The following is a 27,186-nucleotide window of genomic DNA, read 5'->3' on the forward strand; positions in this document are numbered from 1 at the left end:
GAATGTTGTAGGTTAACCGACTTTCTAAGACTATATATTAAACATATTTATTCTAGGATTAATTTAGGATTATTCTAGGATGACATTTTACCCCTATTTATTAAAACCCTACACTTTATGACTTTTTTTTTAAAAATATATAAATAAACTTGGCACAGTTTTGGACTATGTGATTGAGAATTATGGAATAAAAATTGGAATGTTTTGGAATGTGGAAAACATCATTTTCTTGGCATTCACGAAGGAAGCCCAAAGTCATGGTAACTTCTATATATTTCATCTTAAGTGATTTTATTATATGCATTTTATTTTTTAAGGTGTGCAATACCACCGAAATATGGACGGAATAGGAGTAGTTAATGGCCTTTTTCCTTCAGATTTTTCAATATGTCCGCATATCTTATACATACGTCGTACTCGTACTGCGGAATTTCTTTTTTCAACCCGTTTTTATGTTTTTAATGTTTTTATCGTGAAAAATAATCCGAAATGGCGACGACCTCGGGCTGAGATAAGGATCATATGCTTTACCATGTTGGCCAACCGAATGTGACCGGGGCAGCTGCGTATTTTTAAATTTGATGGTACAGCATCAGTTTTAAACATGGTTTAGTAGTACCATTGATTATAAATAGTATAGATAGCAATTATGAAAACTTTTTTTATATGAGGTCATCAACAAATTTACCAAGTCAGCTATTTATAATGAAGTTTTAATCCATTTTTTTTTTTTATATATATAATCAAATTTATAATAGGCTTACATCTTATTGGTTTTATTAATTAGTAAGATCTAATATAAGATAATAATTTTCAATCGTAATTATGTATTTTATTTTTTTCAATTAAATAACTATACATTTATTTTTTTTTTTGTATAAAACAAAATAAATAATATTTATTACTTCATTTTATAACTATTCTGTGTTATTTAATGGATTTCAATTTATAAGTTGGTATTATTTTTATAATCTAATGCATTAAATTTAAATTTATTGGATATGTAATAACAAAGCTTAATCAGATATCAGTTATGTAATTCTTCTATTTGTCCAGTAGCTTAAGTTTCTATAGAGAAAATGAGTTAAGACAAATTTGAGTAGCATTTCTTCTCTTAGATATACGAAAAGAAAATTAAAGACCTCGCAGATAGACTTAAAAGAAAGCCAGAATGCTTGTCGTCAATTGTAAAATGTTTATAAAAAATACTTAAGAGAATTTAAACAGTTTTATTAGCAATGAAATAAACACACCTAAAATAGTGTAAGTGATTCAGCTAGTGCTTAAAATAATGCATTTATTAAACTTTCATACTTATCATTATGTAATTTTAATTGTTTTTTTATAATACATAATAGTACAATTGATGACAAATATAATAAAGAAAAATGCAAAAATGAATTATCAAAAAAAGAACTATATGAATCACAATCGATAAATTCGGCTGAACTCAAGTATGTTAATGTGCATTTGTTTAATTTAAGTCTGTAAGGTTTGATTATAATTGAATATTGCTAAATTTTTTGCACGGGGTGTCGTGTTCAACTTTTCTCAAAAAAACATGATATCGTTTAGACAATTGATTTCATACGAGCTAACAGTGAAAAGGTTAGTGGATGGTTACATGTTGATAGAAAGGATATAAATTCATTCATCATGAGTGTTAAAATTTGTTTTTTAAAATACATTTTTTATGATCATCTTATTATTAAAAAAATATTAACTATTAAACTTGAACAACAAAATATATAAATTAAACCAAAACCTATAATATAATTTATACCAATATAAGGGTAAATAAAAAAAAAAAAAATTGAAATTAATAAACCTAATAAAGAAGAAATTATAAAAATAAAAACATTTATATTACTTGGATAATTAACTTCTTTTATCAGTTATGTTATTCTTCTATTTGTCTAGTTCAATCTTTTCCTAACACTTTTATACTTCTAAAATATTTTTCACTTGCTCTTCATACAATTAAGAGAGGAATGTCTGTTTCTATGTACAGTGTAGAATAACATATTTGTTATAACTTAATTAGTGGACTTCTAATAACTTTTGAAAAATTTTTCACGTAAGTTATCAAGTGTTTTACTACAGCAATCTTAAATGCGAAAAATAATATATACCTAGCTAAGGTTTGTAAAGTTTAGATGGGAACATTTAAACCATAAACAATAATATTCTAAAATTGTATCAAAACTAGGTGAAAACTAGTGCCAACATTATTTTGGAGAGCTAGTTTTCTAATCATGTCAAATAAAGTTTACATAAGACATATGAGTTCTGAAAATTATTTATACATAATTAGTAGCTGTAGTAATACTGGACAATTTTAAAAAATGCATCAGTGATGTAGCATTTACTTACCTAACAGTTAACACATAGGTATCTATTTAAATACTAATTAGGAATAAACTGGCATTATTATACAGTATGATATTGTAGTCTTAGAATTAAACATCATAGAAATAATGTTATTTAAATCATGCTAAAAAATTATAGACTACAAACATGACATTTAAAATTAATACTATTTATTAAAACCCTACACTGTATTACTTTTTTTTTTCTAAAAATATATTAATAAACTTGGTACAGTTTTGGACTATGGGAATGAGGATTATGGGATAAAAATGGATGGGGTTAATACAGCTTATTTTTATTTCGGAATGTGGAAAACATAATTTTCTTAGCATTCACGAAGGTAGCCCAATGTCATGGTAACTTCTATATACTTCATCCCATGTGATTTTATTTTTTAAGGTGTGCAAAACCACCGGAATATGGACGGCGCTTTAAAGGAGTAGTTAATGGTCTTTTTTCTTAAGATTTTTCAATATGTCCGCATATCTTACACATAAATTAATGTCTATTAAATATCCACAAATGTTGCCTACTCATCATCATCATTTGACAAGGTAGAAGATTTTGAATACGAAATGTTGTTAAATTATTCTAATTGTTTCTATATAATTGTTTTAGATAACACAAGAGAAAATAGAAGTTGTAATAACTTTTCCGTATGGATACCATGCTGGTTTTAATCATGGTTTCAATATGGCTGGATCAACAAACTTTGCATCGCCCCGTTGGGTAGAATACCGAAAAAGAGCGACACTAGGAAGTTGCCGCAAGCACAATGTAAAAATTGACATGGCAACCTTTGTGAGACGTTTACAACCTGAAAACTATGAAGACCGGCTTAATGGAAGATATTTTGGTTGCCATCAAGAAGACGACACTTCTCGAAGGTTTGCCGCCCGTGTGCATTACTAAATAAGTTATTTATTTTATACGGTAGCTTAAGTTTCTATAGAGAAAATGAGTTAAGACAAATTTGAGTAGCGTTTCTTCTCTCTTAGATATACGAAAAGAAAATTAAAGACCTGGCAGATAGACTTAAAAGAAAGCCAGAATGCTTGTCGTCAATTGCAAAATGTTTATAAAAAATACTTAAGAGAATTTAGACATTTTTATTAGCTATGAAATAAACACACCTAAAATAGTGGAAGTGATTCTGCTAGTGCTTAAAATAATGCATTTATTAAACTTTCATACTTATTATTATGTAATTTTAATTGTTTTTTTTATTATACATAATAGTACATTTGATGACAAATATAATAAAGAAAAATGCAAAAATGAATTATCAAAAAAAGAACTATATGAATCACAATCGATAAATTCGGCTGAACTCAAGTATGTAAATGTGCATTTGTTTAATTTAAGTCTGTAAGGTTTGATTATAATTGAATATTGCTAAATATTTTGCACGGGGTGTCGTGTTCAACTTTTCTCAAAATAACATGATATCGTTTAGACCAGTGGTCGGCAACCGGCGGCCCGCGGGCCGGATGCGGCCCGCGAGTCTATTAAATACGGCCCGCTTTAAATTCTATAACAACGAAATTTAATTGAATATCATATAAAAAAAAATCATGTTGTATAAATATAGTTGAACGTTTCTATCAGTCATATTTTATAATAGTGGATATACCTTGACACTTTGACAGTTACCGATAAGATAGAGTAGATACGACGAGTGTATTTGGGTTATAATCTTAATTTTCGATTGTGCTCAGTAACATTGCGTTTTTCATTTTCCGAATTGTAAAAAACTTTTTGAATCGTCAGAATTTTCATTATCAAGAGTTAAATTTGTTGAAGCTATTTCGATACTTCAACAAGAATTTAATAATCGATTTCAAGATTTCAAACGACATTCTCAATATTTTCAACTACTCGCCAATCCGTTTAATATTGATGTTGAAGATATACCTGTTGAGCTTCAAATGGAAATAATAGATTTGCAGCCACAAGATATCTTAAAAGACTCATTCAAAGCATCGCCTTTACTTTTTTTCGCTGAACTTCCTGCATCATTTTCAAAAATTAAAAATATAGCTGCGAAATACTTCAGTATGTTTGGATCCAATTACGTATGTGAACAGGCATTTTCTCATATGAGAAAAATTAAAAACCCATACCGTTCACGCTTAACTGATGATCATCTCCACCATGTACTTAGAGCCAGCACAAGTAATTTTAATGTGGAAATTGAAAACATAATAAACAATATCCAACAACAAAAATCACATTAAGCCTATTAAGCAGTTGTAATTTCCATACTTTTATATTATAATAATATTATTAAAAACTGTAATTTTTATGTTCTATTAATCTAATATTTTAAAGTTTTAAACAGTTATTTTTTTTCTTAGTAAATAATTTGGAATATAAAATTTTAATTTTTGTCTGGCCCGCGAACTCTTTTTAATTTATGAATGTGGCCCGGGAGTCTAAAAAGGTTGCCGACCACTGGTTTAGACAATTGATTTCATACGAGCTAACAGTGAAAAGGTTAGTGGATGGTTACATGTTGATGGAATGGATATAAATTCGTTCATCATGAGTGTTATAAACTCATGATAAGAAAAAAAACTTTGTTTCCTTTGTCACTGGGAGTGAATATAACAATGTATGTTTGAGTAGATTAAAAATAGTTTATGGTAGAAGATATTGTTTTTTACATTTTTTTTACAATTGAAATTATAAATTTAATACCTTTGTAAGTTGAAATATTGTAGAACAAGATTTCAATTATGACATTGAAATATACGTTTTATGGTATAAGATTTTTTTCTAATTTAATCAGAGAGGTGCACCGCAACCACCTATTTTAAACACTTATCATTTTTGTCTATATTTTAATTGAATGTTGTAGGTTAACCGACTTTCTAAGACTAAAATTTCCAAATTACAGTTATTTAACAAAAAAAAAAGCTATAAAATGCACGATTTTTAGTTTTTTGACTATAATATTAAACATATTTATTCTAGGATTAATTTAGGATTATTCTAGGATGACATTTTACCCCTATTTATTAAAACCCTACACTTTATGACTTTTTTTTTAAAAATATATAAATAAACTTGGCACAGTTTTGGACTATGTGATTGAGGATTATGGAATAAAAATTGGAATGTTTTGGAATGTGGAAAACATCATTTTCTTGGCATTCACGAAGGAAGCCCAAAGTCATGGTAACTTCTATATATTTCATCCTAAGTGATTTTATTATATGCATTTTATTTTTTAAGGTGTGCAATACCACCGGAATATGGACGGAATAGGAGTAGTTAATGGCCTTTTTCCTTCAGATTTTTCAATATGTCCGCACATCTTATACATACGTCGTACTCGTACTGCGGAATTTCTTTTTTCAGCCCGTTTTTATGTTTTTAATGTTTTTATCGTGAAAAATATTCCGAAACGGCTACGACCTCGGGCTGAGATAAGGATCATATGCTTTACCATGTTGGCCAACCGAATGTGACCGGGGCAGCTGCGTATTTTTAAATTTGATGGTACAGCATCAGTTTTTAAACATGGTTTAGTAGTACCATTGATTATAAATAGTATAGATAGCTCACTGGCCGTGTTTTCGGGTATCGTGCTTTGTGAACAGTGTCGTTACGCAGCGCTACGCGCGCTTGGTTAGTTGTTCACGGTAACGTTGGAATCGCTAGTAGTCACGTCTGGCTGACGGTGAACACGCGTTGTCAGGAGACGCGCATCACTCCCAGACTGATCTTAAGATCAGAATTAGATTTTAAGATCTGAAGATTGTATTCTTTATTGAAGGAAACTGAGTCTAATCCATGTACTGAAATACACGATCAAAAATTAATATTAATTTATGATATTCCTCATTTAGTAAAAAGTTTAAGGAATAATTTACTAACTGGGGATATAGAAATAAATAATAAAATTATATCATTTGGAGATATTATAAAAACGTATAAAATAGATGTCCGTAGTGAAATTGCCAGAGCGATGTGAAAAATAACACCGATTCATTTACATCCTAACCCCTTCCAAAAAATGTCGTGTAAATTGGCATTACAAATTTTTAGTAATAGTACAGCAGCAGCTATAAGAACATGTATCGATACAGGTGAATTAAAATCCTCAACTGCTATGACACAGCAGATTTTGTGTTAGAAATTAATAATACCTTTGATGCGTGTAATAGCAAAAATCTATATGATTTAAATTGCAATAAGCGACCAATGACTGAAAATAATAAATACATATTTGAACAATTAAATAAAACAATAACTACATTTCAAAATGCCAAAAAAATTGCACATACAAATAAAAAAAAAATCAATACCACCACGTTTCACAGGTATGATTTGTTCATTAACGGCATTAATAAAATTATATCAATCTGAATTCAAAGACATAACTTTAAATATTGATCAAGATTCAAATACATTTTTTAAATTAACTAATAGACTTGATCAGGATCCATTGGAGAATTTATTTTCAATAATGAGTCAGAAATACGGTTATACTAGAAATCCTCACCTCAAGAATGGTTCGTAGCTGCTTTGCAAGTATATGCTCATTTTCATTAATGAAAGCATCTGATAAATGTAATTGTGAAGTAGATAAAGACAATTTTTTAACCATTGACGAATTAAAAAGAACTGAAGTTATGAAGTCGACATGTGACTTCGAAATGGACACAAATTTGACCAATGAAAATCCTAAATAATTTTTTTCAAAATAGCGACGATAATGAGTCCCATTTAGAAGCTGCAAGTACCGCCGTATTGGATTGCACTTTGGAAAACAATTCAGTTGTGTACTTCGCCGGCTATCTAGCAAAACGCTGTGTAGACAATTTCCAATGTGAAAATTGCAAAAACATTTTAATAGACAACAATGACATATATAATAACTCAAATGAAATTCTGTTGAAGCACAAGACATTCGAACAATTTGATTATTTGAGTTACGATAAAGGTTTAAAAAAACCTTCAATTTGGCTAATAAATGTCTGTAAAATAAGTTTAGACATTTGTACGAACACATTTCAAACTATAACAAGCGAGCAAAAATTAATGAATAAATTGTTAAATTTAATCATAATAAAATTGAAGAGGGAAAATATAAACGTTTATGAATCATCATGTAAAGATCATTATTTATATATTATTAAATTATTGCTTAAAACTCGCATTTATAAAGCATGTAAATGGATGAGAACGGAAGAAAACATTACTGATTATTCATACTGTAATAAAAAATTATCAAAATTAAGAATTTTAGAACATTTATGAAGATATTTTACTAATTTTTGTAGATTAAATGTAATATATTTTGTGATTTAAACGAATGTAAATAAATAATAAAATACTATCGCGCAATATTATTATATAGAAATTGGTAAGGTAAAATTGCTGTTATCGGCATGTAAGAGATAATTACTAACTAAATATTAACAATAAACGTGGTCTTAAAAAAAACATTAATTGTTTTATAGTAATCATAATTATTAAAAAAAAAATCAAGCATAATGTAAGTAAATGAAAACGAAATTAAAAATATTTTCTAGGTATATGATATTTATTTTTAATAGATTTTGAAACTAGGCAATGAAAATTTAAAAAAGAAATAAAATAAGAAAAAATTATACTGCGTAAATGTGTTTTGTCTACGTTGAGTGTGGGCCAGAGAGAAAACAAATAGTGCGCTGACATCCTATAACTATGAACACGATTAGAATCAAATAAATAAAATAATAATATTATGATTAAATACTAATTTAGAAAACCGGTGTAGGGTTGTGCTACAGATCGCCGGGACGACACGCAGTCGCTCTCGACGGAACACGGCGGTCGGCGACAATTGGAAATAATATAAATTATTATAAATTAAATTCCTTATCGCCCTCTATCGGAAATAGTTTCTGCGCTCCGTATTTTGTATTGCAGTTATCTATACTATTTATAATCAATGGTAGTACCTGGTCTATTACATAATAACTGTCAATAAAATGAATACTACATATACGACTCCATTGAGTGGGTACAAAATTTTTTCGCCTCAATGCAATAATCCACTTTCGGTTAACCTTTTCATTATTCAAAGGGGACGTGTAAAATTATGACATACAGAGGAATTTTATGAAATTTATATAATATAACCAGTGGTGGTTTTGGTATTAAATTTTGTAGGAGGCATCATGTTGTAATACAGGCTAACCTGTGGGGGGCTCCGCCCCCACACTCCCCTTACAACAAATATGTAAAAGAATTGACTTTTCTTAATTTCAAAATATGTTAATAATAATGATATTAATGGGTAAAAAAAACATTATATACATTAGAATTAAATGATCTACTTAATACTTTAGAACCTATTTGGTTAGTGGACAAACATGTAAGATTAGGAGTTAATTTACCTTGCCTAAGTAAATCATTTTTATCTACCGCATTCCAACGCCTATATGGAGTTTCCTGTAATAAAACAACCGGATCGTACAAGGGATTCATTTTACCAAAAATAAAAATGTTTTTATTTAAAATCCTAAACTCATTCACATATAACTTAATAAGATATAACTACAATAGTACAATACTAAATGGGTACACAGCTATAGAGTATTGAATATAGATAATAGATACAAAATATTTAGTGATAAAAAAAGGATATTATCATTTGATAAATATTAATTATCTGATAATAACAATTAGGAATGATCTCGGACTAAAATTTAATATTTTTCTAATATTAACTTCAACGGCGATGGATGTCGAGTGACGAGCGCTGTAGCGGAGATTAATAGAATCATTGCCTCCGTTCGAGTGTTGCGCATGCGCAGCTTCAATTATTTTATGATTGTGTTATATATATTTATGTGTTTGTGTATAAATATACACGACTGTATTGTCTATGTATTCCAGGAGGCAGCGATATTCAGTTGTCTCCGCTACAGCGGTAATAGTTACTATTTAATCTATTCTGTGCTTTATTAATTATTATGAATCTTGTACGGGTATGTGTAATCGGTTTGCTGAGCATTTGCCCGTTCGCGAGCGCCGTGCGGCGGGCGACAACGAAAACCAGTAAAACAAACCACTATTTTGCCGATGCACTATGCAGGGTTGTTATTTATGTAGATAATCATTTTTTTTTTTTTATAAAATTTTCAGAATTCAAATTTTTTTTAAAATTAATCTTAATCTAGATTGAATTAAAAATTAATTAGGAACAATAAGTCTACATTTTTTCCCTCAATTTTCAAGGGAGGCAAAGTCTCCTTTGCCTCCCCCCCCCCCAAAACCGCCACTGAATATAACAGGTATCAATGATTCATAGAAACAATTGCATTTATGTGTTAAAAATTATGAGTTTAAAACTGTTTATTTAATTTTAAATACGTAGAATTGAACTTACCGAAAAAGATGAATATTTTGACCAGATTTATACCTATTGGCGGTATGCGGACATTTGGTAACCGGACAATTGGTCCCCGTGAAAAAATGTCGTACGCGGACAATTGGTCCCCGTCATAATTTTATACTCGGACAATTAGTCTCCGGTGTAAAAGTAAAATGGTAAATGGTGTATATGGATTTATTGTCCGAGTATAAAATTATGACGGGGACCAATTGTCCGCATACGACATTTTTTCGCGGGGACCAATTGTCCTAGATCCCCTATTGGCACATCCATATGCCGCACAAGTCACTGGCATAATTAATAGACACATGAATAAATATTAAATAACTATTTTCTATAATATACCAATATATAAAAACCAACTAAAATGTTTCACTTTACAAAATAATTCACATTTCACTTTACATATGCTTTTTCGTGCATAACTGCGTAATACGAAATTTATAATATTTTGCCAACCAACAAGATGGCGACCAAGTATTGATAATGCATGAATGCTGGTAAACGCTCACTTTGTACTGTACATTGTTTAAAATGCAGAACGCGGTTACTTTGTACGGTCTGGTAAAAAGGTACATTGCAGAACGCGTCTACGCGTGAGGGCGCTGATCAAGGTAGTACATGTACACTGCACATGCGCACAAGAATCATGGGATTGTACAATCATTGTAACGGTGCGTCTTATCAATACTCACACCGCGTACTATCACAGTTAGGAAAGACCGCACCACCCACCCGCATCCACCCCAGATGTCCCGTCTATTAGTATAAGGTCTATGGTGCATGGCTGCACTGCTTATCTCAATGGCGTCTGTTTGTTTACTGGCCATTCGAGATTTGCTCTAAACACAATATTACATGACAATATTTTATGACAAAATATATAGGCATGTCAGCAACTCGCGATACGGAGGTCTGTGACGTAAGCACCTCTCAGACTAGATTAGCGGTGGTGTGGTGGTGGTGTCATCGGTGGTGGCGGCGGCGGGGGCGGTGGACCAATGAGAAACGGAGGAATGCCACGTCACAGTACGTAGATGGGCGGAGGGTGGATGCGCGATACGCTTCAAAAACCGGAATATTGCTGACATGCCTATGTTAGGTTAGCTCAAAATGTACGGTGCGTTTTTACGTTTTCGACTCGCGTATACGGTGATGTTCTAAATAGTAAATAGTAAATAATATTTCTCTATTCACTGGTCTGCAGTTCTTGCTCGTTTATCGTTAACAGCGCCGATGTTTTTGGTTTTTTTTTATTTTTTATACCGTGGTTTTTATTTTCGTTCGTTTCCCACGGTATTTTCTTCAACGGTTAGTCGCGCGCAGTTAGTAACACCGTCGATACCAGTTCTCCGTTGGTGGTTGTTAACGAAGAAAACGTCGCCGTAATCTCAACACAAGTTGGTCGGCCCGCGCTTTTTTGAGAGGCCTAGCTAGTCGTACGACACAAGCACACATACCGATTACTCTAAGAAGTACCAGTCAGACTTAGGACGCCGCAATGTCCATCACATCATTCAAGAAACGCGTCTGTTACTATTATGACGGTGAGTATCGTTTTTATAGATGTTAAATGTGTTGTGTGTGTGCTCTGATTGTCCTTGTTCAATGCTTTCGACATTTCAGCTGTGGGTATGGCAACTCTTGTTTCGATGAAAGGTCAGCTATAGTTAAATATAATCTATGTTTGTCTATTATCCCTCAAAAATGGTATATAACGAAAAAAAAACTTAGATATGCCTGCTGTCTGTTTGGGTTTTTATTTTTTTCTATTCGCCCTTGTACTGTCTGTACTTCTAGATAGTTTAGACAAAATTAAATTCAATAATAATATTATTAATTACATAAAGTATATTCTTAGAAATTTGATGGTTTCATATTATGTCAGACATATAGTTATTGATATCAGTTGTCACTAAACAAATTTTAATTATCTCCTGTTTTTGATGTGTTAACCTTGATCATTACATCTGTGAATTCCAATAATTACATATTTATCCCAGAGGTTGAGACATTTATTGAACATAGACTAAATTTTAGAAAAGTTAATTTATACTACTGAATCATATAAAGTGTTTTAATACAATTAAAAAATGGTGTCAATATTTTGTATAGGTAATTTTGATAGAAGTACAATAAGTGATTACAAACAATACAATATTGTCAACAGTTTTGATTCATAATATGCAGAATTAAAATATAACGATCATTGTAGTATTATTAACTAGGTACATAATTGTGTAATTTATTTCTCATATAACCTTATTAACTTGATGCTTAAATATAATACACAATACACCTCTATGAGGTACCATGTTCGATAAAAGATATAATTTTTTTTATAAATGTACCTATATTTTCAATTTAAAAAAAATATGTGAATTTTTACTATGAGTTGTTAAAGTATAAAAATTCAACCTAATACCCAGACAGCAAATTGAGATTATAATACTCTTACAATAATATTTGAAAAAAAATATCAATTTTACGATAAAGTTAATTTTTGGTTTCATAAATCTTTTTTAATATTATGGACAAACTTTTTGGCCACAATATTCGTGTTACTAAATTATTATTCCTTAATATTTTATAGATGTTATCACAACGTTAAATTAATATTTTACAACAACTAATTAATATTCCCATAACGTTAAATTAAAATTATATTAATGATATTAAAACATCATTATCAAGTTATTGTATTATTATAATAGGTATCTATAAACATTCATACATTATTATTGTATTTTGTATAAATGTTTATAATTTATAATTATAATAATTTTATTTAGTTATAATTTATAACGAATTACAAATTACAATAAATATTTAAAAAAGAAAAAAGTTATTTTCTATGAATATAACAAATCACCTGTATTGTTATGAATACAAATATTTAAGCAAATTATAAAATTAGGTCAAGCCATCAAACAATAAAAAAAAATACACTTTTTAATATGATATTATTTTGTATAAATTTGAATTTAATTACTATACTTTTTTACATTAAAATAAAACAAAATAGTTAAAACAAGAAAAATAAAATAATTATTTTAGGTATTTCAATATAATGATAACTTGTATAATTTATAGCGCGTTACCTTATTTTATAACAAAAACAAAATCAATTTTATTGTATTATAGTATACTATATAATACCTAATAATAATATAATAATATGAATAAGAATAGTTATTTAAATAATATTAAAAAAAAAAGTAAAATTATCAATTATTCAAGAGCTGCATCTTCAAGTGATACTTTTTTTGATTTTTTGAGCAGTCTGAATTTGGCATGTGACAACCAAGTAGCAATGCATTTGTCTACTTCTTTTTCAGGTGTTTGTTTGAACTTTGCATTGCTTCTTATAATATCTGAAATGTTAAACAATATTTCTCATAATCATTCATTGTAAATGTTTAATTGATATTTTAGTATATATTATATAATTAATTATTACCAAATATCAAACGATAGCAATTTAGTTCTGAAAAAGATTCTTTTTTTTAAATCCTTGTAAAGAATATGTTTGTAATAAATCATCTTTAAACATTCTTCTAAAATTTGTCTTATGCTGTTTCCTAGTGATCCACTTATCGACAAAGACAATTTAGATACCTGAAATTATTTTGTAATATTTCATTTTGATCAGAATTAAATAGCAATTACAATTGAGAATCAAATCAAATCATTATATGTAAATATCTGGGATTTAGGAGTGATATATAGTAGATAATTTTTACTGAAAATTGTAATTTTACTTTACTTTATTGCACTATGTATAAAACACAGAATAACAATTATTATGATTTACAAACTTAAAACTAGAGTTCTTTCTAGCGACACTTTTTTATCTGACTCACATTAGTTATCTATACCCAAGCACACATAAGTCACACACCACACATATACATCTAGCGTCTCATCTAGCGTTTTATAGGCCAAATTCCCACACCTATACATATAATAAGATAATGAACTTAGATAATTTAAAAAAAATATTAGAAATATAAGTTGGCACAACAAATGTATTGTGTTCCATTCAGCATTTTTTATTGATGTCTGTACTATTGTCTGTATTATTATTTCATTTAAGAGAAAACTCAGACAGATAGGATTTTGCACACGGATAAGGCTTTAAAACACTGTAGCAGATGATTGACTTGGTATTACCAGACTAACACCTAACAAAAATTAGTTGCTGCCTGAGGTTGCCCTTAAATAGGATAAACTCATATGCTATATTTTCTAATATCGTAGTGAGATTTAAAAATTGAATATACAATATATTACACATAGTTACCAAAACACGACAAATATCTAAATTAGAAATAATTGTTTCAAAGTTTCTTAGCTCTTCGTAATATTTAATAGGAAAATAAGAATCAATATCTATTACTGACATATTGTCTTCATAAGATACAGTTGAGCAATGTTCAGGTACAGACATATAATTATTAATAATCTTCTCGACATTTAAATGAATTGTTTGGGTTAATGTTTCCAAACCATCGATTCTATACTGAAAACTTGTTAATGTTTTAACTACATAACTTTTTAGTTCTACAAAAATAAAAATAGTGGACATTGATTTTCAATTAGAGAGATTTAATTATTTGAAATAATATATTATATTAAGTATTAGACACTCAATAAAATAAAATTTAAATTAAAAAGTATACAAACAAATTGAACTTGCATTAAAATTAATTTTGTTATAATTCATTGAAATAAATAAAAATACTAAATGGTCCATGTTTTAAAATAATAGATTTAAACCTTTAAAACCTCCAAAAAAGTATTTATGAACTATTTCAAATGGAAGAATATGATATTAGTTCCAAAATAATTTTATGTACATTGTACATAAACATAAGAATAAAGAATTTGTTAATTATTAAAATTAAAATGTATAGGATAAATATATATAGTTGTATATACTTAATAAATACCTTGTATATTTTTTTAAATTAAAGTTCCATTGTCTTCGGTATTTCTATCATTAAAATCCAATGTTTTTATGTGTGATTGTGATAGATCCTCGTTGCATTTATCATTGTGTACTGCACTAGATATTATAGGTAGAACATCATTTTGTTTTTCTACAACCATTTACTACCAGAAAAGTTAATTTCTTTTTCAAATACCATATTATATTCTTCAAATGACCAATTATAATTTGGGCTCATAATAATAACATCATTCAATGGTTTTTCTTCATTTTAAATGACTATAAAACAAATTATTATTATGTTATTATATTATATTATGTGGGTAATCCAATTGTTACTTAAGCTATAAATAATAATTTATTTTATTACTTTTTTGCTGGTTTGAGCAATCTTCAATGACCCATACAGCATCATTTTCAGAATCACCAGAGTTTGAGTTAAATTTTGAAAATTTTATATTATTTTTTTTTATCTATATTAATTAATTGTGCTGATTTAATTTATGATTTCCTAAAAAAAAATTATCGCAAACAATACCAATTATTTAAGAATTATATATAAAGTTGGCAGAATATAACTGAATTTATAAAGTAAATGATTCTGAAAAAAGTTTATTGGTAGCTTAATATTAATAGATTAATTCAAATTACTATTTAGTCAGCAATTAAAACAGCATTAATTTCAAATTCTCCACCAAATTCAAAACATATTTTATAAGCAACTCTAAACCTTTATACAAGTTCTCTCTTCTAATAGATTATTTTTAAGTCCTATACTCTGTTCTATATAAGTATATAAATTTAACATTTTTCATTATAAAATTAAGCCATAAACTTTTATTTTCACTTGCACATATGACTAAAATATACTAACTACAATAAAACCTAAAATGAACCTATTTATACAATTTATTTTTAATTTTTTTTCCAATTTTCTAAATATTAATTATGTAGGTACATTTTAGTAACCATTAGTACTCATTTTAAATTACATTGATAATTGTTATAAATAATAATATTATTGATCTTATATATAGTGAAAAGCTAAGTATCCAATATAAATAAATCAATACTAATAGTAGTCATATTACCTTTAGTCAATGTACTATTAAAACGTGGAGGAAAATCACTAGTGATTAATGAACTGTTTTTTTGAACAGCCTGCAACTGGTAGTGTGTGGTATTCATTTTTTGTTTTTTCTTAGGACTTTTTACTCTACATTGAAACATTATAAATTTATCAACTTTTAATATTCTTCTAAGATAAACATAAAATATTATTTTAAATTATTAATTTTGATTATTATAATATTTTAAAGAAATTAAAATTAAAATATTATAAATTAAAATTAAATGAAATATGATAATAATATGGTTAGAATAATGTTATTAAAAATTAAAACCTAAATATGATAATAACATTTTAATTTAGTTAGAACTTAAATATTATAAAACTAATACAATTTTATCATTAATAAAATATTTTGATTGTAATATTAAATTTTTAAACTTCGTAAAATGTTTAATTAACATTATAAGTATAATATTAAAAATGCAATTCACTTCAAAAGTTATAATAATATTGATGTTATAATATTATTGCTGTCTGGGTATGAATGTGTATCTCCCCTAAATATCACATTTTTAATTACTTACTGTTTAAAGGTAGTTGAGTAATTAAATTATTATAGAAGTTTATGTGTTGTATTTTAATAGATAGAAAACTTTTTCTATAATTTCAAACAGCTATTTAATGTAATTAATTTACCATTGTATATTTTTTACAGGTAACATTGGAAACTATTATTATGGACAAGGTCATCCTATGAAACCACATAGGATTTCAATGACTCATAATTTGCTTTTAAATTATGGTTTATACCAAAAAATGGAAATAGCTGTAAGTCAAAATAATATTTAGTCTTGATGATATTTTTCAATTACTTATAAAATCAATGTTTATAATGATTTAGAGACCTTATGAAGTTACTGCAAAAGACATGACCAAATTTCATAGTAAAGAGTACATACAGTTTTTAAAAAGGATTTGTCCTGATAATATGAACAATTATAAAATACAAATGCAAAGATGTAAGTATATTGTCACTTTTACTAAAATCAAATGTAATTGTTAAAATGGTTATTATTATTATTTTTTTACAGTCAATGTTGATAAAGATTCTCCAGTTTTTGATGGTTTATACAAATTTTGTCAGCTATCTGTGGGCGGTTCAGTAGCAGCAGCTGTAAAATTAAATAAACAATCTGCAGATATTTGTATCAATTGGGGAGGTGGTTTACATCACGCAAAAAAATCTAAAGCCAGTGGCTTTTGTTATGTTAATGATATCGTACTTGGTATATTAGAATTGCTTAAATACCATCAACGAGTGTTGTACATTGATATTGATGTCCATCACGGTGATGGTGTTGAAGAAGCATTTTATACAACTGATAGAGTTATGACAGTTTCATTCCACAAATATGGTGGCAATTATTTTCCTGGTAGTGGAGCTCTCGAAGTAAGTCAATGAATAGTGAAATTTAATTTTTAATATCTTAATCTGTTTAATCTGTTAATGGTTGCAATATTAGCATTCAAATAAATTTGTTTTTATAAGGTCCCATAAATACTTTTCTAATTGTAATTATCATAGTTTTATAAATTTATGCATGTAGTTTTATAATTTTATAGATCATGTATCAAACTAATATATTGATTAATTTTTTTTTCTATCATTCATTTTAAAATGTTAAGTTTATTTTTCTTTTAAAGTCTCTTAACAGTTATCACTTATTACTTTACAGAGTATAATATACTTGATTTTAAATTTTCTTATAGTGTCTGCTAAATAAATTATTTAATAACAATATTAAAATGAATTATTATTTTAGAGTATTGGTAAAGGAGAAGGAAAACACTATGCAGTTAACATTCCCTTAAGAGATGGAATGGATGATGATAGTTATGAATCAATATTCGTACCAATAATTACTAAAGTAATGGAGACGTTCCAACCTAGTGCAGTTGTATTACAATGTGGAGCGGATTCACTTACAGGAGATAAGCTTGGATGCTTTAATCTAACTATTAAAGGTATGACAATTTTGTACATTATTAATTTATAAACTTCAAACTTAAAAACTGTAAACGAACATTTTTAGGTCATGGCAAATGTGTTGAATTTGTAAAACGTTATGGCTTACCCCTTCTTATGGTTGGCGGAGGTGGTTATACTATTCGAAATGTATCTCGATGTTGGACATTTGAAACAGCTGTGGCCTTAGGAGCTGAAATTGCTAATGAATTGCCAAATAACGACTATTTTGAATATTTTGGTCCCGATTTTAAACTTCATATCAGCCCTTCGAAAATGAAAAATAGAAATACTACAAAGTCTTTAGAAAAGATTAAAAACCGACTCTTTGAAAACTTAAGAATGCTACCTCACGCCCCAGGAGTTCAAGTCCAAGGTAAATTTTATTATACTTATAATTGTAATTATATTGTTAATTTTTTGATATAAACTTTTAAATGAACTACTTACTATTTTATATTTATTTTTGTTATTAGATATACCCGAAGACGGAGTACGCAACAAGTCAGAAGATGAAGATAATGTTAACCCAGATGAAAGGAATCCTCAATCTATTACAGATAAAAAAATTTCACCTGATAATGAATTTAGCGATAGTGAAGATGAAGGAATGGCTCCTGGTGTAGGGGGTGGTGGCCGAAAAGATAATAGGTATTGCAACTGTTTTATATAATATAATTATATAAATTTAATATATATATATATCATATTATTAATTTTGTTTTAGATCTTATAAAAATGTCAAATTTGCTAGAAAACGAGCATGTTTGGACTCGAATAGGACGGAAGTCAATGAACCAGAATTTAAGATTCTAAAAGGTAATTATTTTTAATATGAATCTCTCAACATAAACAAAAATGTGCAATCATACTGCAGTAGTTAATTGCCAATTTTTAAATTCTCATTATATACATCAGTTTTTGTCAACTAAAAAAATTCATACTCTAGTTTTTAGCCAAAAATACATTTTCAAAAGTGTTATTTACTATCTGGCGTTTCAATTCAAAATCTTGTTTGGAGGTTGAAAGTGTAGGCACTTTATAAGCGATTGCTACATTTTTTCCTTTAAATAATGATTTTATATAATATGTTAATTAATCATTTACAGTTCAGTATAATATTCATGATGTATTGAATTTACAAAATGTTTTTTATATTACCAATGTATTGACATCTTATTTTATTATTCATGCAGATAATGATTAATTAATAGTATAATTTCACTTACAGCGGTATGACAAATTATATTTTTCTAATTCTTTTTTTTTTTTATATATATTTTAAGTAGATTCTGTGAGTTTCTAATAAAGTTATGTTCTCTTAAAGTCTCTTAAAGATATAACATGATGTATAGACAGTGTTTTATTCATATTTAAGACAAATTTTCCAAAGGTCATATATTTTATTCATAAAATTAACGATACAATTGTATTTTAAGTTTTTAATATCACATAATGCTTAAATATTGTCTTAATAAATGTTTTAATATTTTTTTTAGATGATAAAGAAGACAAATCTGATAGTTCTGATGATTCTAATAAAAAGGATGCTGTCAAGTCTTGAATTTATGACTAAAATATATAATAAAATTGTAAATAATTAAAAGAAAAAAGTAAAACAATGATTTACTGTCATTCATTTGTGTACATAAACTCCTATAATTATTAGGGCGGTATAATGTAATTTAGTAAATTATCTTATTTATAGTTACTAATTTATGGTTTATGATCGTTAACTCTAATAATAACGCCCTTAGTAAGTTTTAAAAAAATGAAGTAAGCTTAGTATACATTAAAAGATTTTTTTTCACAATAATTGTTTCTACTTTTTTATATTTAGGTATATCGATTTGTTTTAATTTTTGTAATTATATTAGTTTATTCAGCAGCTGAAACATTTTAAATAAATGGAAGTGATGACGGTGTTATATGAATATTCAACTATAACAAACATTTTTTTGATTTGTGGTTATTAAAGTTAACAATTATTATTTTTTTTTCATTTTCAAACTTTTTTCATGATTACAATATTTAGTAACTTCCGATAAGTATAAAATGTCTATAGTACAGACAAACATATCTTAATATTCAATCAAACAAATTTTACATGTTATCAATTATGAAAACTTTTTTTATATGAGGTCATCAACAAATTTACCAAGTCAGCTATTTATAATGAAGTTTTAATCCATTTTTTTTTTTATATATATATAATCAAATTTATAATAGGCTTACATCTTATTGGTTTTATTAATTAGTAAGATCTAATATAAGATAATAATATTCAATCGTAATTATGTATTTTATTTTTTTCAATTAAATAACTATACATTTATTTTTTTTTTTGTATAAAACAAAATAAATAATATTTATTACTTCATTTTATAACTATTCTGTGTTATTTAATGGATTTCAATTTATAAGTTGGTATTATTTTTATAATCTAATGCATTAAATTTAAATTTATTGGATATGTAATAACAAAGCTTAATCAGATATCAGTTATGTAATTCTTCTATTTGTCCAGTAGCTTAAGTTTCTATAGAGAAAATGAGTTAAGACAAATTTGAGTAGCATTTCTTCTCTTAGATATACGAAAAGAAAATTAAAGACCTCGCAGATAGACTTAAAAGAAAGCCAGAATGCTTGTCGTCAATTGTAAAATGTTTATAAAAAATACTTAAGAGAATTTAAACAGTTTTATTAGCAATGAAATAAACACACCTAAAATAGTGTAAGTGATTCAGCTAGTGCTTAAAATAATGCATTTATTAAACTTTCATACTTATCATTATGTAATTTTAATTGTTTTTTTATAATACATAATAGTACAATTGATGACAAATATAATAAAGAAAAATGCAAAAATGAATTATCAAAAAAAGAACTATATGAATCACAATCGATAAATTCGGCTGAACTCAAGTATGTTAATGTGCATTTGTTTAATTTAAGTCTGTAAGGTTTGATTATAATTGAATATTGCTAAATTTTTTGCACGGGGTGTCGTGTTCAACTTTTCTCAAAAAAACATGATATCGTTTAGACAATTGATTTCATACGAGCTAACAGTGAAAAGGTTAGTGGATGGTTACATGTTGATAGAAAGGATATAAATTCATTCATCATGAGTGTTAAAATTTGTTTTTTAAAATACATTTTTTATGATCATCTTATTATTAAAAAAATATTAACTATTAAACTTGAACAACAAAATATATAAATTAAACCAAAACCTATAATATAATTTATACCAATATAAGGGTAAATAAAAAAAAAAAAATTGAAATTAATAAACCTAATAAAGAAGAAATTATAAAAATAAAAACATTTATATTACTTGGATAATTAACTTCTTTTATCAGTTATGTTATTCTTCTATTTGTCTAGTTCAATCTTTTCCTAACACTTTTATACTTCTAAAATATTTTTCACTTGCTCTTCATACAATTAAGAGAGGAATGTCTGTTTCTATGTACAGTGTAGAATAACATATTTGTTATAACTTAATTAGTGGACTTCTAATAACTTTTGAAAAATTTTTCACGTAAGTTATCAAGTGTTTTACTACAGCAATCTTAAATGCGAAAAATAATATATACCTAGCTAAGGTTTGTAAAGTTTAGATGGGAACATTTAAACCATAAACAATAATATTCTAAAATTGTATCAAAACTAGGTGAAAACTAGTGCCAACATTATTTTGGAGAGCTAGTTTTCTAATCATGTCAAATAAAGTTTACATAAGACATATGAGTTCTGAAAATTATTTATACATAATTAGTAGCTGTAGTAATACTGGACAATTTTAAAAAATGCATCAGTGATGTAGCATTTACTTACCTAACAGTTAACACATAGGTATCTATTTAAATACTAATTAGGAATAAACTGGCATTATTATACAGTATGATATTGTAGTCTTAGAATTAAACATCATAGAAATAATGTTATTTAAATCATGCTAAAAAATTATAGACTACAAACATGACATTTAAAATTAATACTATTTATTAAAACCCTACACTGTATTACTTTTTTTTTTCTAAAAATATATTAATAAACTTGGTACAGTTTTGGACTATGGGAATGAGGATTATGGGATAAAAATGGATGGGGTTAATACAGCTTATTTTTATTTCGGAATGTGGAAAACATAATTTTCTTAGCATTCACGAAGGTAGCCCAATGTCATGGTAACTTCTATATACTTCATCCCATGTGATTTTATTTTTTAAGGTGTGCAAAACCACCGGAATATGGACGGCGCTTTAAAGGAGTAGTTAATGGTCTTTTTTCTTAAGATTTTTCAATATGTCCGCATATCTTACACATAAATTAATGTCTATTAAATATCCACAAATGTTGCCTACTCATCATCATCATTTGACAAGGTAGAAGATTTTGAATACGAAATGTTGTTAAATTATTCTAATTGTTTCTATATAATTGTTTTAGATAACACAAGAGAAAATAGAAGTTGTAATAACTTTTCCGTATGGATACCATGCTGGTTTTAACCATGGTTTCAATATGGCAGGATCAACAAACTTTGCATCGCCCCGTAACTAATATACATTTCAAACTACTTACAATACACTCAATTGTCTAGTTGGTATCATGAAACCCGGAAATATAGATTAAATAAATGGTTCTTATTTACCATAACTAGCTTCCATTTAATTCATTTAAGCTCATATTCATAAACACTATAACACATGCTATCTTATGTTAATTTTAACACATTTTAAAAATTCATACTTTTAACCGCTTATAAAACACTGTACTCTTAAGTTATTCTCAAATCATTATACATATTTAACTGAATACATTTTTTTAGATGGCAGTACAGCAGATCACTCAAGGAATGCTGAGACATGAATTCACATTTCTACCACGTGGTACAGTTTCAACATCCTATGTTTAAAATGGACGAAAAGATACTAAAAATATTCATGTTTTAATTCAATGTACATAGAATGGTTATTAAATATAATTAATAGTAAATCAATAGTAGTGTAACAAAAAGTTAGTGTCATGAAACCCTTAAAATAGATTTAATAAATGGATCTTATTTACCATAACTAACGTCTATAAAATTCATTAAAGCTCATACATCTACTATAAAATATGTTTTTGTATGATAATATTGACGAATATTAAAAATTCATATTTTTAAATATTTATAAAACACTCATTTCTCAAGTTAGTGTCATGAAATCCTAACAATTAGATCAAGTTATTGAATTTTAATTACCTTAACTAACGACCAAATAATTTGATTAATCTCATACTTCATAAACAATATAAAACATGCTATCATATGTTAATTTTAACTCATATTAAAAATTTATAGTATTTATTACTTATAAAAAACAGTATTCTTAAGTTATTCTCCAATCATTATACATATTTAACTGAATACATTTTTTTAGATGGCAGTACAGCAGATCACTCAAGGAATGCTGAGACATGTATTTACATTTCTACCATATGTGAAAGTTTCAACTGCCTATGCTTAAAATGGATGCATATATAACGATAATATTCATGGTTTTATGCATTGTACATAGAATGGTTATTGAATATAATTAATAGAAAATTAATAGTAGTGTAACAAAAAGTGAGTGTCATGATAACGAAGCCTTGACCTTTTGATAGAGAAAATCATTCCAATTTACCATTATGAACTATTATTTATACAATTTTATTGATATTTCTTAAATCATTTTTTTATATATTTATGAAATCAAATGTTAAAAATTAAAATTTTTTAAAACAATATAATACAATCATTTATTTAGTTAATGGATTGAAACCTAGACCATTATATAGAGAAAATCATTCAAATTTACCGTTACAAACTATTATTTATACATTTTTACCTGATACTTCATAAACATTATAATCATGCAATTTAATGATTATTTTGATAAATTTCAAATAAATATATTTATATTTATTATAAAATTAACAATTCTAAAGTTAATATATTGAGGCCTTGACCATTTGATAGAGAAAATCATTCTAATTTACCACTATAAACTATTATTTATACAATTTTCCTGATATTTCAGAAACCTTTATTTTATATTTTAATGTAGTCAAATTTATAAAATTAAAATTGTTTATAATAGTTTAATAGTATCAATTATTAAGTTAATGTATTGAGGCTTTGACCATTTGATGTATAAAATTATTCTAAATTACCATTATAAACTTTTAATTATACGATTTTACCTGATATTTCATAAACACTCTAAATCATGCTTTCATATTATAATTTGTCGTGTGAATAACATTAATATTTTTAAATGATTGTTAAATAATCAATTCTTAAGTTAATGTATTAAGGCCTTGACCATTTGATAGAGAAAATCATTCTTATTTACCATTATGAACTATTATTTATACAATTTTATTGATATTTCTTAAATCATTTTTTTATATATTAATGAAGTCGAATGTTAAAAATTTTTTAAAACAATATTATACAATCAATTATTTAGTTAATGTATTAAGGCCTTGACCATTAGATAGAGAAAATCATTCGAATTTACCATTATCAACTATTATTTATACATTTTTACCTGATACTTCACAAACACTATAATCATGCAATTTAATGATTATGTTGATAAATGTCAAATATATGAATATTTATAAATTATTATAAAATAAACAATTCTAAAGTTAATATATTGAAGTATAAATATAATGAGAATATTTGATAAATTGTTCAGATTTTGCCAATTGATATAGCTACATGTAATACAATAAAGTTATTATAAATATCTGGTTTTAAAATTTATTTCAAAATCACTGGACCAGTATACAAAAGGAATTGTCAGTATTCTGTTGCTTTCCAATGTCTATATTCTGTTAATCCTCCTGGTATTCTTGCAAAGTCACTTGAAGTACATTTTTAAATTTCTATTAAATGTACAGATAAATGTTTAACTGCAGATAATGGTATTCGCACTGTAAGTTATAAAGCTATAATGTTCAAGCTATAAAGTTAGTAATTTTTTTACAACTCCAATACAAACGAGGTGCATGTAATCAAGAACAATACCTGAAAATAAACCAAAATTTGGCACATTGCTTAAAATTGATACACTATTCTGAAAGTATATGTAATAATTTTCACCAAACAATGTATCACATCTAAGAATAAACTCATCTTCTTTGTTTGGTTATTGAAAACAAACTCTACCATGCATACCATTATTTCTTATGTATGTACCAGTAATTATACATATTGAGCAGCTATTATATTTATTGTGAGACTTAATATGAAGTACAGATGATTTTGCAGGTGCATCGCATATTAAGGCAACTAATTAAACACAAATTACTTCTCCTTCTGATGTAGTTAAACCTTCATTAACTACTGGGATTAATTCATAAATAAACCCATCCAAAAAATAATTTGATGACTTTGGTTTTTCATATCCATAGAAAATATCAACTTTAAAAACTTTATTAGTTAAACGATCAGAGCACATAATTGGTCAAAAACTACTTTTATTAGATTTTGATAAGGGTAAACCATCTAGGTATGTTAATAATTAGGTCAATTTTTTGCATAATAGGTATTTCAATACATTATGGTCTAAAGCGTTAATCAGTCCAGTGACAATAATTTCCACCTTCGATTGGTTTGTCATTAATTGTTCTTTGTGTACCTAATAATGTTCTAGCATCGTTGCGTATATCAACATTTGTAAATTTATTCCAAATTTTTAACATTGAAGATAACGTAGCTTGGTTATATTGTTTTCAAAATGTTATTTCAATAAGTCTTGCTTTAATAAATAACTGTAATCTTTATTATTATTACTTAAATATAAATCATTCGGATCAGTCTCTTTTCTTTATTACAACCATTATCATCATCATACCTATATGTTTTGTATGTGTTGACTGTGGTTTTGTTGTTTTGTATAGATAACATAAAAACATACAAACGTCCTAAAACGTATTATTAATACAATTATTATTTATTATAGTTATCAAAGAATAAAACTGTTTTTAAATAAATACAATCCAAGGTCTTTTGCAGTACTCCAATAATGAATTACATTTTTTCTCTATAAAATTGTATTACTAGTTCATTATAATGTTCTTAATTATATTTACATTATAGTGATTTATCAATCATTAAACGCGTTTCCTGTAGAACATCTGCGTATAATATGAGATACATTATATTGTTAGGGTTTCATGAAACAAACCTGAGAAATAAGTGTTTTATAAGTAATTAAAACTATAAATTTTAAATATGAGTTAAAATTAACATATGATAGCATGTTTTGAATTGTTTATGAAGTATGAGCTTTAATGAATTATATGGACGTTAGTTAAGGTAATTAAAATTCAGTTACTTAATCTAATTGTGTATCATGACACTCACTTTTGGTTACACTACTATAAATTTTATATTAATTATATTCAATAACCATTCTAAGCACAATGCATAAAACCATGAATATTATCGTTATCTACGCATCCATTTTAAACGTAGGCAATTGAAACTTTCACATGTGGTAGAAATGTAAATACATGTCTCAGTATTCCTTGAGTGATCTGCTGTACTGCCTTCTAAAAAAATGTAGTTAGTTAAATATGTATAATGGTTGGAGAATTACTTAAGAGTACAGTGTTTTATAAGCGGTTAAAAGTATGAGTTTTTACAATGTGTTAAAATTAATATATGAAAGCATGTATTATATTGTTTATGAAGTATGAGCTTAAATAAATTATATGGACGTTAGTTAAGGTAATTAAAATTCAATAACTTGATCTAATTGTTAGGGTTTCATGACACTATCTTGAGAAATGAGTGTTTTATAAGTAATTAATAATAAAAATATTAAATATAAGTTAAAATTAACATTTGAAAGCATGTTTTATATTGTTTATGAAGTATGAGCTTAAATGAATTATACAGACGTTAGTTAAGGTAATTAAAAATCAGTTACTTAATCTAATTGTTAGGGTTACCATGACACTAACTTAAAAATGTGTGTTTAGAAATAACATAGGAAAGCATGTTTTAAAGTGTTTATAAAGTATGAGGTAAAATGAATTATATGGAAGTTAGTTAAGGTAATTAAAATTCAATAATTTGATCTAATTGTTAGGGTTTCATGAAACAAACCTGATAAATAAGTGTTTTATAAACAGTTAGAAATTTGAAATTTTTAATATGGGTTAAAATTAACATATGAAAGCATGTTTAAAAATGTTTATAAAGCATGAGCTTAAATGAATTTATGGATGTTAGTTATGGTAATATAAAATGGTTGGAGAATAACTTAAGAATACTGTTTTTTATAAGTAATTAATAAGAAAATTTTTAAATATGAGTT

General features: G+C 26.7%; 1 protein-coding gene, 1 long non-coding RNA gene and 1 pseudogene across 4 annotated transcripts; 2 read left to right on the plus strand and 1 right to left on the minus strand.

Moving 5' to 3' along the window:
- The first annotated feature begins 1,344 nt into the window (after positions 1 to 1,344).
- Positions 1,345 to 19,437, plus strand: LOC132927393 (histone deacetylase HDAC1-like). 3 transcript variants are annotated; one of them, XM_060991915.1, is made up of 12 exons: positions 1,348 to 1,454; positions 2,770 to 2,924; positions 2,989 to 3,257; positions 3,610 to 3,705; positions 16,502 to 16,614; positions 16,688 to 16,805; positions 16,878 to 17,236; positions 17,610 to 17,811; positions 17,880 to 18,188; positions 18,289 to 18,463; positions 18,540 to 18,631; positions 19,312 to 19,437. In XM_060991915.1, the coding sequence occupies exons 5-12, from the start codon at positions 16,540 to 16,542 to the stop codon at positions 19,374 to 19,376; spliced, it is 1,395 nt and encodes a 464-aa protein (XP_060847898.1). In that variant the 5' UTR covers positions 1,348 to 1,454; positions 2,770 to 2,924; positions 2,989 to 3,257; positions 3,610 to 3,705; positions 16,502 to 16,539; the 3' UTR covers positions 19,377 to 19,437. The 3 variants fall into 3 exon arrangements, with proteins under 3 accessions (XP_060847896.1, XP_060847898.1, XP_060847897.1); XM_060991913.1 differs by lacking the exon at positions 3,610 to 3,705 and having other exon boundaries at positions 1,345 to 1,454; XM_060991914.1 differs by lacking the exons at positions 1,348 to 1,454; positions 2,770 to 2,924; positions 2,989 to 3,257; positions 3,610 to 3,705 and adding an exon at positions 7,747 to 11,310.
- On the minus strand, positions 12,995 to 15,944 carry LOC132923784 (uncharacterized; annotated as a pseudogene).
- Positions 19,438 to 20,266: 829 nt separating the features above from the next.
- On the plus strand, positions 20,267 to 23,432 carry LOC132927730 (uncharacterized). Its single transcript, XR_009661822.1, has 5 exons — positions 20,267 to 20,737; positions 22,052 to 22,206; positions 22,271 to 22,463; positions 22,653 to 22,840; positions 23,248 to 23,432. It is a non-coding gene; the product is annotated as an uncharacterized LOC132927730 (long non-coding RNA).
- The last annotated feature ends 3,754 nt before the right edge of the window (positions 23,433 to 27,186 follow it).

Source organism: Rhopalosiphum padi, chromosome 3, assembly GCF_020882245.1.
Source record: "Rhopalosiphum padi isolate XX-2018 chromosome 3, ASM2088224v1, whole genome shotgun sequence".
NCBI classification, from domain to species: Eukaryota; Metazoa; Arthropoda; class Insecta; order Hemiptera; family Aphididae; genus Rhopalosiphum; species Rhopalosiphum padi.

Excerpts from the sequence above, each read along its gene's own strand:
- LOC132927393 (XM_060991913.1), top strand. The coding sequence starts at position 3,197 with ATGAAGACCGGCTTAATGGAAGATATTTTGGTTGCCATCAAGAAGACG. Across the intron at positions 3,258-16,501 it reads GAAGACGACACTTCTCGAAG|GTAACATTGGAAACTATTAT; the intron begins GTTTGCCGCCCG and ends TATTTTTTACAG. Across the intron at positions 18,464-18,539 it reads GGTGGCCGAAAAGATAATAG|ATCTTATAAAAATGTCAAAT; the intron begins GTATTGCAACTG and ends ATTTTGTTTTAG.